The 12,845-nt window shown below is 44.8% G+C and overlaps 1 protein-coding gene and 1 long non-coding RNA gene across 2 annotated transcripts in view; one reads left to right on the top strand and one right to left on the bottom strand.

Moving 5' to 3' along the window:
- Nucleotides 1–12,845, top strand: part of LOC140846511 (uncharacterized) — a 116,772-nt gene that overhangs the window by 24,551 nt on the left and 79,376 nt on the right. The window lies entirely within an intron of this gene.
- The window catches only part of LOC140846502 (uncharacterized), a 33,126-nt gene continuing 25,760 nt past the window's right edge, over nt 5,480–12,845 (bottom strand). The window contains exon 5 of the mRNA XM_073223083.1: nt 5,480–8,779. Coding sequence (XP_073079184.1) covers nt 6,249–8,779 — 2,531 coding nt within the window. The 3' untranslated portion in view covers nt 5,480–6,248. The remainder of the gene's footprint in view (nt 8,780–12,845) is intronic.

The following is a 12,845-nucleotide window of genomic DNA, read 5'->3' as shown; positions in this document are numbered from 1 at the left end:
CATAGATATACAATATTATGATGCTTTCAATTACACAAAACTGGCTCAAAATTCACCCATATTGTTAAGTCCCCATGCCCTCCATTGTGTCAGTGTCCCTCAACATGGTATAATGTTAGTCATTAGCTGTATTCTCCCTGCCATACTACCGACCCCATGGACAAACTATATAATCATTTTCTTTAACACAAAGCTTAAATTTAAAATTAAATCAGAAAAGATTAATTTCATATATACTTTTTCACATATATGATGGTGTTTAAAATGAAAAATGGATAAAAAGACTAAGAAAAATGCAAAGGAAATTGAAAAGCATTAACATATTTGTATGCTTTGTGAACATTTTCAGCCTTCTTATGCTGAAATTAAAATTATTTGCCTCGATGCTTTCATCAGGATACCACTAAACCTCTACAATGTTCCCAAATGTCAGTTCATTCCTGCATGTTGTAATATACATTTTATTCTTGCTTTAAGCCGAGAATTATTTCAATGTATTTTTAAAAGTTTTCAAATGAATATATTTCTTGTAATGGTTTAATTCTTCTTTCGGCATTCTATGTCGTTAGATTTCCGTTTTTTAAATGCAAGTACATTTCCCATCAAGCACCTGATCAGGACTTCTGAATTTTCATACTCAGTTCAAAGAAAAGTGTATTATGTAAAGGTGTGTATGTGTAGAAACAAGACAATGCTTGGCTTAAAGCAAAAATAAAAATGGATATTACAACATACCGGAATGATTTGAAATTAAGAGAGTAATGAACAAATTCAGTGGTATTTTGACAAACACAAAAAGGAAATCCAGTAAATTTAATTTCAAAGTAAGCTTGAAGTCAAAGCAGATTCAAACTTTCCTGAGAAAATAAACATAAAGACATAAGCTTGCATAGAGCAGACAAACTACATCAATGATTAAGAAAACCCAAACGTTGTTTTATGATTAAAGCTTTTTAAGGATAATCCCAACTTAATGACTGGAATAAATCCTGTCTGGCCATGTCATGTAATTATTTTTATATATTGTTGGACATTAGGTACTAATAGGAGTTCCTTACTATGTTCATAAGATATATTGGTCTGTTGTTTTCTTTTTAATGTCTTTCTATTCTTTGAATAGTAACACTGTCCTTAGAATGGGTTGAGAAGTGTTCCCCCTGCTTCTATTTTCTAGAAGACATTGTAGAAAACTGGCATAATTTCTTCTTTAAATATTTTATAGATTTCATCAGTGAAGCCATTTGAGCCCGGTGAATTCTCTTTTGGGAGGTTATTATTGATTCGATTTCTTTATTAGATATGATCCTACTGATGTGACCTATTTCTTTTTGTATGAGCCTCCGTAGACTGGGGCTTTGAATCATTTCATGCATTTCTCCTAATTTACCAGATTTCTGAACAGAGTTCTACATGTTCTTTCATTATTATTTTCATACCATGGTATCAATAGTGCTGGCTCATCTTTTAATTTTTGATATTAGCAATTTGTCAATTCTGTTAATTAACCTAATAGTTGATCAATATCTTTGGTCTTTTCAATGCAACAGCTTTTGGTTTCCTTCATTTAGTCTACTGGTTTCCCATTTATAGTTTCATTGATCTCTGGCCCAGTGTTCATTGTTTCTTGTTCTGCTTGCTTAGGGTCTATACTGCTCTTACTTTTTAACTTTATATGATAGATGGTTACATTAAAGAATTATTTCTTTTTCCATCCTTATGTGTGCATCACTGGCATAAATTTCTCTTTACAATGCTTTCACTGCATTTCACAAATTGCAACAAATTGTTTTCATTCATGTACAAAATACTTAAAAAATATTTTTCCCTAGTACTTCTGTTCAACCCATGTGGCACGTACAAGTGCATTTTTAAATTTCCAAGTATTTTGGTATATTGATGTATGTTTCTGGTATTGAGCGCTAGTTTCATTTGACTGATCATACAGTGAACTTTTTATGATGCGCGCATTAGCTTCTGGCGGCCACCATAACTCGTTACCACAGACTGGGGGACTTGAACATCAGCTGAGTTCCTCACAGCTGTGGAGCCCAGAATTCCAGGACTAAGGTTTCAGCAGGGTTGATGTCTTCTGAGGCCCCTTTGGCTTGTGAGTGGCTGTGTTCTGCTGCCTTCACATGATCTCTCTGTGCCTATGTTGCACTTCCTGTTTGTAATGACAGCATCCTATGGGGTTAGGGCCCAACCTACTGACTTCATGCACACTTGGTTACTTCCTTATACACCCCGTCTCCACATGCAGTCACATTCTGAGTTACTGGGGATCAGGACATCAACATATGAGGTTCGGTTGGGGGAACACACAATTCAGCCCATAGCAATGTCTCTTCTTTTAAACATATTGTGGTGGGTTTTACTGCACAGAATGGTGTCCACCTTGGTGAATATTTCATATGTGCATGAGAAAATGTGTATTCTGCTGCTGTAGGATCAAATATCCTGTAAATGTAAGATCCAATCATATCATAAGTGATTATCTACTCAGTTGAAATCTGTCCTAGTTTTCTGCCTTTTGCGTATTTCAGTTACTGATAGAGTGCTGCTTAAGTGGCCACCTCTTACAATAAGCATGTCTGTTTCTCTTTGCAGTCCTATCAGGTTTTGCTTCAGGTATTTTGAGGCTGTTAGGTGCACAGCAATTAAGGATTGTGGTAATTTCTTGGAGTGTTGATCCCCTTATTACTATGCAATGCCTCTATTTGTCAAGGATAATTTTTCTTGTTCTGAAATTGGCTTCCTTTAAAGACAATGTATGTTCTCCAGCTTTTGTTTATGATAGCTATGATATACCTTTTGCCACTTACTTCACCTTGCAGTGTGTATTTAAATATAAATGATTTTCCAGAGAATATGTGGTTCTTTACCTTGAAAGGAATTGTTAGTTGGATTAATATCTATCATAGATGTGTTTTGCATTCACTGCATTTTCTCTGTATGTTTCTCCCTTCTGTGAATCTGAACTTTTCACAATTCTGTTTCCTTTTAAGAAATCAATACTTATTTTTAAAACTTCCAATAGTTCATCAGCACATTAACAACTCACACAGATCCTCTAAAATAATGTTATACTGTCTCATGGGCAGGTTAGATACCTTATGACAGTGTAATCCCAATCCCCATTGCATTCATTCATTTTAATTATTCAAAAGCTATACATTATTGATATTATTTTGAAAATGAATCAGCATGTCCATTAAGAGTTGTATTTACATTCCCAGCACTCATTTACGTAAAACTGACATTCTCATATATACTGTATTCATATATATGTACATTTCTCATATATGTATATAAATATACATTTTTTTTCACTGACAAAGATTTAACACATCCTACAAGTCAGGCCTACTGACAAAATTTTACATTTTTGTTGCCTGAGAAAGGCCTTGTTGTCCACTTCTCAATGAGCATTATGGGATACAGAATCCCAGGTTAGTTTCTTTTTCTTTCAATTTCTTAAATATTTCATTCCTATCTTGTTGGAGTGTGATTTCTAGAGGGCTCCAACTTACCATTTTTTGCTGGATGCTAAAAATTATGTTACCAGTGATGCTAAAGTAAAACCTCCATGATTGTATATTAATGATATGTTAATTTAAAAAATGATGTTAGGTATGACAGAAGTGGAAGTAACCAGGCCTTTAGTGTGGTTTTATACTTATCTCAGTTGGGCTGTTAGTATTTGTTGCAGCTGCGTGTCAGACGCGTCAGTGCCTGCTTCTGTCCTCTCGGTCTCCCCTGGTGGGCTTTTCCCTAAGAACTTGTTCTTAGAGTGTCTGGGTTGTAATTTACTGCAACTATACCAGGCTCGATTGATCTGGTGGTCAAGTTTGGGGAAGAGTGTTCTTAAATCTTGTGACTAATTTCCATAAAGTGTTCCCATGTCCCTGTACTAACCAGTGAATGTTTACCATTTAGGAGGTGTGATTCACTTTCTTTAGCTTCTAGTAAAAAAGCTCCTTGCTTGCACTTTATGTTCATGTTGAAATGAGCTCTTCCCAATGTTTTCAGGGATACTTGGGATCTGAAGCATCTCTTAGTGGCCCCCCACCCTGTGTGTGAGAGGAGAGCGAGAGGGAGGAGAAGCAGGCTAACTCCCCTTCCTCCCAGTCAGAGGCTGAGGCAGGTCTCAAGGTCAGGACCATGTTAGGTGGGTCAGTGCATGTGTGACATTTCTCAGAAAAGTTACTTCTACCCACGGCATATTTTAAAGTGGTTCCTTTATTTTTCCCCTGCTGGAAGCATGAGTTTTTCTCAGATCTTCACTTACAATGTGAACATGCTGAAGGTAAACCTCATGAATTTGTGGTGATTTCTCCCCAAATGACCAACAGGCATTGTTCTTACTGTTCATTTCTCCCAGCTGGGAGTCTGATGGCAGGGGTGTAGTGTGCAAGGCCTGGTGCATGCAGGTCAGGCCGCATCGGCCCCTCTTCCTTCCTGAGAACATTTTCTAAGGAGGGCATAGTCACGAATATGGGTCGCACCACTGAGCTCTTTCTGAAAGACACAGACCCGTTCCTTTGAAGTCTGACCAAGGAGGATGGGGTTTTCCTGGTTTCTGTGGGGATAGAATCCTAACTGCACTAAGCACCTGCCCTGAGTACAGCCCACTGTCCTGCACTTTGAATATTTTCACTTTTCCTACTCTGCCAAGACCCTGTGCTCCCTCAATCCCTCCTTTCCCTTTACAATGCCCATCACCCCAAGCAGCAATGAGATCTATACACACGCAGATACGCTTAACTGGCTCATGCAAATATGAACCCCAGGAAGTCCCACCACCCGCCATCTGGAAGCCGGTCTGTAAGCCTGAGACCTAGGGGAGCCGATGTCATGAGTCCCTGAGATCAGAACGCCCACGTGAAGCTCTCTGGTGGACCTGAGCACCCAGGGTGCAGATGTCTGAAGGAAGGAGAGGGTGGAAGTTGCAACTCCAGAAGAATATTTCACACTTCACCTGTTTGTTCCATTTGGGCCAATGATGCTGCCCACACAGCTGAGGACAATCTCCCCAGTTTGCTGAGCCAAATACTCATCCCAGGGACAGCCTCCCAGAAACACCAGAATAATGTTAGCTCTCGGGGCACCCCTTAGTGTAGGGAACACAGTTAACCCCCAGTCACTGACTCCGTGTTGCACACGAAGAGCCTTCTGCATCCCAGTGTCCTTCTGCAGTGTTTATGGAGGGCAGCAGGGAGCAGTGACCCATTAGTTCCTCATCTGTACATTCAAGTGCCCAAGTCATCACACCCATCACACCTATGCCTCCACGAGAGCATTCCCCCGGGGACGGCGGGGGAAACAAGTTGAGCACCTACCTGTGCCCACATGCCAACCTGCTCTTCTGCCAGACATGCAAGAAGCCAAATCCCTAATCCCTATTTTCCACCCATGTTGTCAGGCTGCTCTGAGTACCACTTGTGCGATGGCTCTCTGCAATGAAGACATTGAGATGACACTGAATAAAAGAAGGCTTTTATCTGGACAGAGAATGCGGGAGAACATGGGGAGGAGGTGAGGCTGGTGGGAGACGGGAGGCAACAGGAGCGTTTGGTGGAAGAGCCCCGGACAGCTGGGTAGCCTCAGGGAGGGCGTGTCAGCAACAGCCCTGCCCTGATCCCCGGGCTGTCATCACCGGCTCAGGGCTGCCCACGGGAAGATCAGTCAGTCACAAGACCCGGTCTGCAGGAGAGACATTTCCCCAGGATCCCGGGTAATTCGCTCCCCTCCCCTCCCCTGCTGTCTGCTTCTCAAACCTGGACATTGTGTGTCAGAATCTGCCTTAAATACTCAGAACCACGGAGACTTAATTTTCATGGATGGGGAGCATCTCCAAGTTCAAGTCTTGGTAGACCTGCGGATCTCCTTGGCCTGCGTGATGCATCCGCAAGCGGGGTCACGGGCTCAGCTGCAGCTTTGCACAGCAGCGGTTACTTCACGGGAATGGTTGACCACCATAGGCAGACCCTGAGGTGCGGACGGTCAGCCATCGACTAATGCTTTGGCCACACGCTGCACACAAGTGCTTCCCTGATGAGTGGAACCTCTAACACCCACACGTGTGATTATGGCTCACGTTCCTCTCCATGAAGCACACATGGGCCCTTTCCTCCATGTGTGCACTGGGGACTTGGCCACACTCCCTTCATACGAAAGGCTTCTCCCCTGAGTGTACCTTCTGATGTCTCTGGAGATTCGATTTACTCTGAAAACCTCGCCCACAATGACTACACACAAAAGGTTCCTCCTGAGTGTTTCCGCTGGTGGTAGACGAGGGATACCTTGTGGAAAAAACCTACACCACACTCCGTGCACTCAAAAGGCTTCTCCCCCGAGTGTCTCCTCAGGTGGGAGGTAAGAGATGATTTATTTAAAAACCCTTGTCCGCACTCCCTGCACTCAAAAGGCTTCTCCCCCGAGTGCGTCCTCAGGTGGTAGGTAAGAGATGATTTGTGGAGAAAGCCTTTCCCACAGTCCTTGCACACAAAAGGCTTCTCCTCTGAGTGTTTCCACTTGTGGGTTGTCAGGGATGATTTGTGGGCAAAGGCTTTCCCACAGTGCTTGCACAGAAATGGCTTCTTCCCCGAGTGTCTCCACTGGTGGGCGAGAAGAGATTTTTTTCGGGTAAAGGCTTGTCCACACTCCTTGCAAACAAAAGGCTTCTCACCTGAGTGTGTCTTCAGATGACGTAGGAGATATGACTTCATGCTGAAATTTCGCCCACAGTACCTGCACACAAAAGGCTTCACCCCCAAGTGTTTATTCTGATGGTTTATGAGACTGGGCTTCCACCTGAAACTCTGCCCACAATACCTGCACACAAAGGGCTTCTCTCCTGAATGTGTACGCTGGTGGGAGTACAGGGATGGTTTATGGTAAAAGCTTCGCCCACACTCCTTGCACACAAAAGGTTTCTCTCCTGAGTGTGTCCTCTCATGGGAGATCAGGCCTAATTTTCGTTTATAGGCAAGCCCACACGTCTTACACACAAAAGGCTTCTCCCCTGAGTGTGTACTCCAATGGGATTTGAGGGATGATTTTCGGGAAAATCCTTGCCCACAGTCCTTGCACACAAAAGGCTTCTCCCCAGAGTGAGTCTTCTGGTGGCACATCAGGTTTGATTTATGGGTAAAGCATTTCCCACACTCCGTGCACACAAAAGCTTTCTCCCCTGAGTGAGTCCTATGGTGCTCTATAAGGACTGATTTATACATAAAGCCTTTCCCACACTCCGTGCACACAAAAGCCTTCTTGCCTGAGTGAGTCCTCTGGTGGCACATCAGGGTTGATTTACGGATAAAGCCTTTCCCACACTCCTTGCACACAAAAGGCTTCTCCCCCGAGTGTGTCCTCTGGTGGTACATCAGGTCTGATTCATGGATAAAGCCTTTCCCACACTCCTTACACACAAAAGGCTTCACCGTTGAGTGAGTCTTCTGGTGGTGCATCAGTTCTGCTTTACGGATAAAGCCTTTCCCACACTCCTTGCACACAAAAGGCTTCTCCCCTGAGTGAGTCTTCTGGTGGTACATCAGGATTGATCTACACATAAAGCGTTTCCCACACTCCTGGCACACAAAAGGCTTCTCCCCTGAGTGAGTCCTCTGGTGGTGCATCAGGTTTGATTTATGATTAAAGCCTTTCCCACACTCCTTGCACACAAAAGGCTTCTCCCCTGAGTGTAACCACTGGTGGGCGACTAGGCTTGATTTTTGGGTAAAGCCTTTCCCACACTCCTTGCACACAAAAGGCTTCTCCCCTGAGTGTTTATACTGGTGGCGGGTCAGGTGTTTTTTATGGGAATAGCGTTTGCCACACTCATTGCACACAAAGGGCTTCTCCCCTGAGTGAGTCCTCTGGTGGTGCATCAGGTTTGATTTATGAGTAAAGCCTTTCCCACACTCCTTGCACACAAAAGGCTTCTCTTCTGAGTGTGTATATTGGTGGGACATCAGGGCTGATTTTTGGATGAAGCCTTTGCCACACTCCTTGCACACAAAAGGCTTCTCCCCTGAGTGTGTCATGCAATGGTATCTCAAGGCTGATTTATGGGAAAACCGTAGCCCACACTCATTGCACAGAAAAGGCTTCTCCCCAGAGTGTGTCCTCTGGTATGTTACGAGGTTTGACTTACTGCTGAAGTCTGGCCTACCCTCCCTGCACATATATGGAATCTCTCCTGGGTGCATCTTCAGGTGCAAGAAGAGTGCTGACTTATCAGTAAAGTCCTGTCCACACTCCCTGCATGTTAAAAGATTCTGTCCACGATGTGCTTTTCTGTGTTCGAGTACGTCTGTCTTCTGGCTAAAGCCTTGCCCACAATTCGCATGCATGAACCCCTCCCACCCTGAATTTCCTACTCCTTCAAAAACTTTGCCTGTTTCTTTAGGATTTACCTTCTGGGCTTGGCTGCCCTCTATTTCCACCACTGAGTTCCTTTGCCCCAGACTTACTGCCTGGGTGGGGTGTGGGCTGGAAGGTATCCCAGACATCTGACTCCCCCTCCTCGGGAAGGTCTGGGAGTTTTCTTCTCTCTCTTGACCTGCTCCCTTATGACCATGGTCACTCTGATGAGAGAGTTCTTCCTGCTCTTGTTCCTGGTGCTCCAGCCCAGGATTCCTCGGCTGTGGGTTATTTGTTGCACGTGCACCTGCAGACATCTGAGCAGAATGGTCGTGAATCGTGTGCCTCAAGAGGATGTGCTGAGCGGAGGCCAGTGGGCAGCAGGGAGAGAGATGGATTTCTGGCTTTGCTTCTGCTGAAGAGAAAAAGTGCCCCATCAGGATGGTCGCAGGCGAGGCAGCCTGGACCACCACACAAGACAAATGCCACCACCTCCCATGAGGGTTGCCCTCCCAGGCCCTGCTCTTCCATCTAGTTGGAAGCTGCTATCTTCTCTTGCAGAGAGCAATGTACACACTAGGGAAGGATTTTCTTCAGTCTGTTATCTGACTTCAGGTAGTGCATCAGCTAAGTTACAAATGCTACTGAGCCTCAGGAGGGAGATCTTCCTGTGTGTGACAACATGGATGGCCCTGATGTCATCATGCTGAGTCACAGAGGACAGACAAATCCCACACGACAGCACCTGTATGTGGGATCTGAGAAACAGAAACAGAAATAGACGGACAGGCAAGGAATCTGAAGGACACCAAGGGTGGGGGACGGGCTGGTAGCAGGCAAAACAAGGTGAGGGGATGAAGATGCGCAAACTTCCAGCTATAACATAACTAAGTCACGGGAAGTAGTGTACAGCACAGGGAAGATGATGTAATTAATTTGTGAGATCATACATGGCTAGTATTATCATGGGGATCATTTTCTAATGCATAAAAGTAATAAATCACTGTGGCCTGAAATGAATCACACCTGAAAACAATGGGAAGTTGTACATCAATGACACCTCAGTCAAAACTGTATCAGATGTCACCTATGGTGTAAACACACGAGAGGCTCCACAACACATGGACTACATCTTTCAACGAATTGCTGGGCCCTGTACCCTTCCCGCTCAAAACTCAGTTTCTTCCACTTTTGAGTCCCCCACTCCAGCCGACACTGACGGAGGTTTTTCTGTTCTTTGGAAAATGCTCCTTCCTGACTGGGTAGAAGGAACACAAAATACACCCATATAAATCTGCTTGGATTCATGGTTTACTTGGTCTGAGTTCTGCTCAAAGCTGATGACATGGTCAGAGAGGCCTCTGCTGTCCGTCCTGTGTGACCAAGTCACCCACTCCCAGCCCACTATCCCAACGCCACCCCCACGTGCTTCTCTGGTAGTGCCTTCACAGCACTTCTTTCCTGAAATCACAGAGGCGGTTAGGGGTGCTCCTGTGCCTACCACCAGTGCAGGTAAGCAAAAAGGAGAGGGGATTGTATGGGCCCCTTCAGTGCTGCATTCCCAGGGTGACAACAGAGGTTGGCATGGAATAAAAGGCCAACTGATGATTCATGAATGAGTATGTTCTATGAATGACCACATCCTAATAGTATGATGTCTTAAAGGTGAGCAATTAAGAACACTAACAAGAGTCACCTTTGCTGAGAAAGGTGGGAAATATTTTAGTAGACTTGATTTTTATTCTGCAAGCTGCTCACCATTAAGTGCCAATGTGAGAAAATAATATATACACACACAAAATGAATACAAAAACCACCTGTAGAAAGGAAATATTTACACTCGCTATTGTGGCTACAAGGAAAACAAAACATTCATGTTCAGAAGGAAAATCTGCAGTAAAAGGAGAAAGTCCACTTTGGAATGCACTCCTGGTGCTTTTGGCCATCAGTGTGCAGACGGTCCCAGCGGATCACCCGGCACCTCTCAAACGTGTGACTTTCTGAGTATTTACATGTCACCCGAGGGCTTCCAGTTACTCTCAGTGGCTTCTGACCATTCCGAGGATACAGCGCTAGCTGCATCTACGAAGCCTGAGAAGTAAGAGTGTCTGGGCTGGCAGCCTTTATTCTGTACCACCTGGGACACCCCAGATTCCTGAGCCCACTGTGTTGGCTTCAAGCCCCTGCAAGGGCCCTTGTCAACCCTAACAGGCCTGACATGGAGTTGCTTTTGTAAGAATTCTGTGGTCAAAATATGAACACTGGGGCCATGTTTCAACACTCACAGTCTGACAAGTTGGTGGCAGAAAGAACCACTCTCCTTAAAATTCACTGACAGATAAATCAATGAGCAACTCTGTTGGGGTGGGAAAGGAGCTGCTATGCTCGGGAAAATACAGAGCAAGGAAAGAGAAAGACGTCCAAAATCTGAATGAGCTCCCTCCATGCAGACCACACGGAATGGGCAAGTCAACAATGCATTGGTGTTGGCACAGAAGGCCTGGTACAATTCCACTCACATCAAGGTCCAGAAGCGACCAAGTGCTGCCCACTGGGCAGAACCACAGCAGTGGAGGCCTTGGGGGATGGAGAGGTGGGGAAAGGACTGGGAAGGGGCCTGTGGAGATGGGCTGGGGAAGAGCAGGGCTCAGCTCACCCACATGCATGCACGTGAGAACGCATGGCCTGTCACTGCAGGTCTGCACATGTCATGGTATTCGGACTCTACCTACAAAGACCCGCACGGAAACATGTGAATATTGGTTGGATGGACTTCCATGCAGTAAGGCTCAAGAGTTATAGGAAATGGTGTGTGAAACTCCCTTTGACAGCACCAGACATAAAAGGGGATCTTGGACAAAAGAGGAAGGCACAGATGGGGAAATATGTCATCAAGAATATACAGCAAAATGCTAGGTGTTCAATACAACAAATAAAAATTTCACAATCTTGGCACTAAGTATTGTGGGATGTAGACTTAAAAGACACATGGGGAGAGGTTAAAGACGGCAGAATAAGAAGTGAGACAGAGAATCCCTCCAAGAAACCACATATAATATGAAAATACACTTAATACAACTAATCCAAAAAGAGCAACAGGAAAAAAGACTGGGCCAGGCTGCATACACCTGGGAAGAGAGCAGACCTCACTAAACAGGGTGATGTACAAAGCCCTGATCCAACGGGACTCAATCCCTTCCCTGAACCCAGCTCACGGGAGGAAGAGAAACACAGTGGGGAGGGGGTGGAGCCTGAGGCTGCTAAACACCCAGCCCTGGAGATCTGCTTTGGGAGCACAAACCTACACTGCATTTTGCCTGAAGATTAGTGGGGTTTTAAAGCTAAGACAAGAGGAATACTCAAAGGGACTGAGATTTCAGATGTATTTGGAAAACAGGGATCCACATGCCGTGGCTGTGGGACAAAGGAAAGGTGGGCAGTCTGAGTGGCTTCCTAGCAGCAAGAGGGCTGCTGAAGGAGTGGGGATTGCCCAGACCTTGCTGCACGGGAGATGGTATAGTGGACAAAGATCTCTGGGTGCGCTCTGCCCAACAGCTTGGGAACTATCGGAAGCTTCAGGTGCTCCATTTCCCTGGCTGGCTGGCTACTCAGCTCCGAGAGTGCCACTGTGTTATGCAGCCTACTGCGCCTTCCTCCTTGCCTGCTTGCACAGACTCACAAACTGGCAGTCCCTGCCCTGGTGTCACATCAGGCAAAGGGAAGACCACCTATACCAGCTACACAAAGCACAGAGGAATACAACTGTGTGCTCTGTCCACTGGTTTTGACAGTGGAGACAGGCACTGCAGCTGGTAAGCAGGTAATAGCTCTTTCCTCCCGCTAGGCACTAGCGCCGCTAACCTGACACCCCCAACATCACTTCAGGGGATGAGCAGAACCAGAGACTAGAGCTTCTGGGCACTACAGGGTGCCACACACAAATATGAAATGCCAAAGGGATATGGTTCAAACAAAAATCTCACAAACACCAGATAAAAGGCCAAGAGAAACTGAACTCAGCAGTGTTCCTGAATGACATTTCAAATAAAAATCATAAACATGCTCAAGGAGGTACAGAAAAATATTCAAGAACTCAGAAATGAATTTAGGATGGAGATTTCATAATTAAGAAATTCCACACCCGAAATGAAATATAAAAAGGAGGGACTTAAAAGCAGATTACATGTAGCACAAGAAACGGTAAATGGAATAGAAATTAGAGAAAAGGAATATAAGAAACCTGAGGAACAGAGAGAAAAGGGGAAGTATAGGAATGAAAGAATGTTCAGAGAACTGTGTGGCCAATATAAGCAGGACAATATTTGTATTATAAGGGTACCAGCAGAAGGAGACAGAGAAAAAGGGATGGAAAGTGTCTTTGAAGAGGTAATTGCTCAAAACTTCAATCTGTGGAAGGAGATACTCTCTCAGGCCATGGAGGTGCACAGATACCCCAACACAAGAGACTCAAGGAAGACAAC

Source organism: Manis javanica, chromosome 15, assembly GCF_040802235.1.
Source record: "Manis javanica isolate MJ-LG chromosome 15, MJ_LKY, whole genome shotgun sequence".
Taxonomy (NCBI): domain Eukaryota; kingdom Metazoa; phylum Chordata; class Mammalia; order Pholidota; family Manidae; genus Manis; species Manis javanica.
Note: the sequence above shows the minus strand (reverse complement) of the source record. Positions and strands in the feature narration are given on the sequence as shown.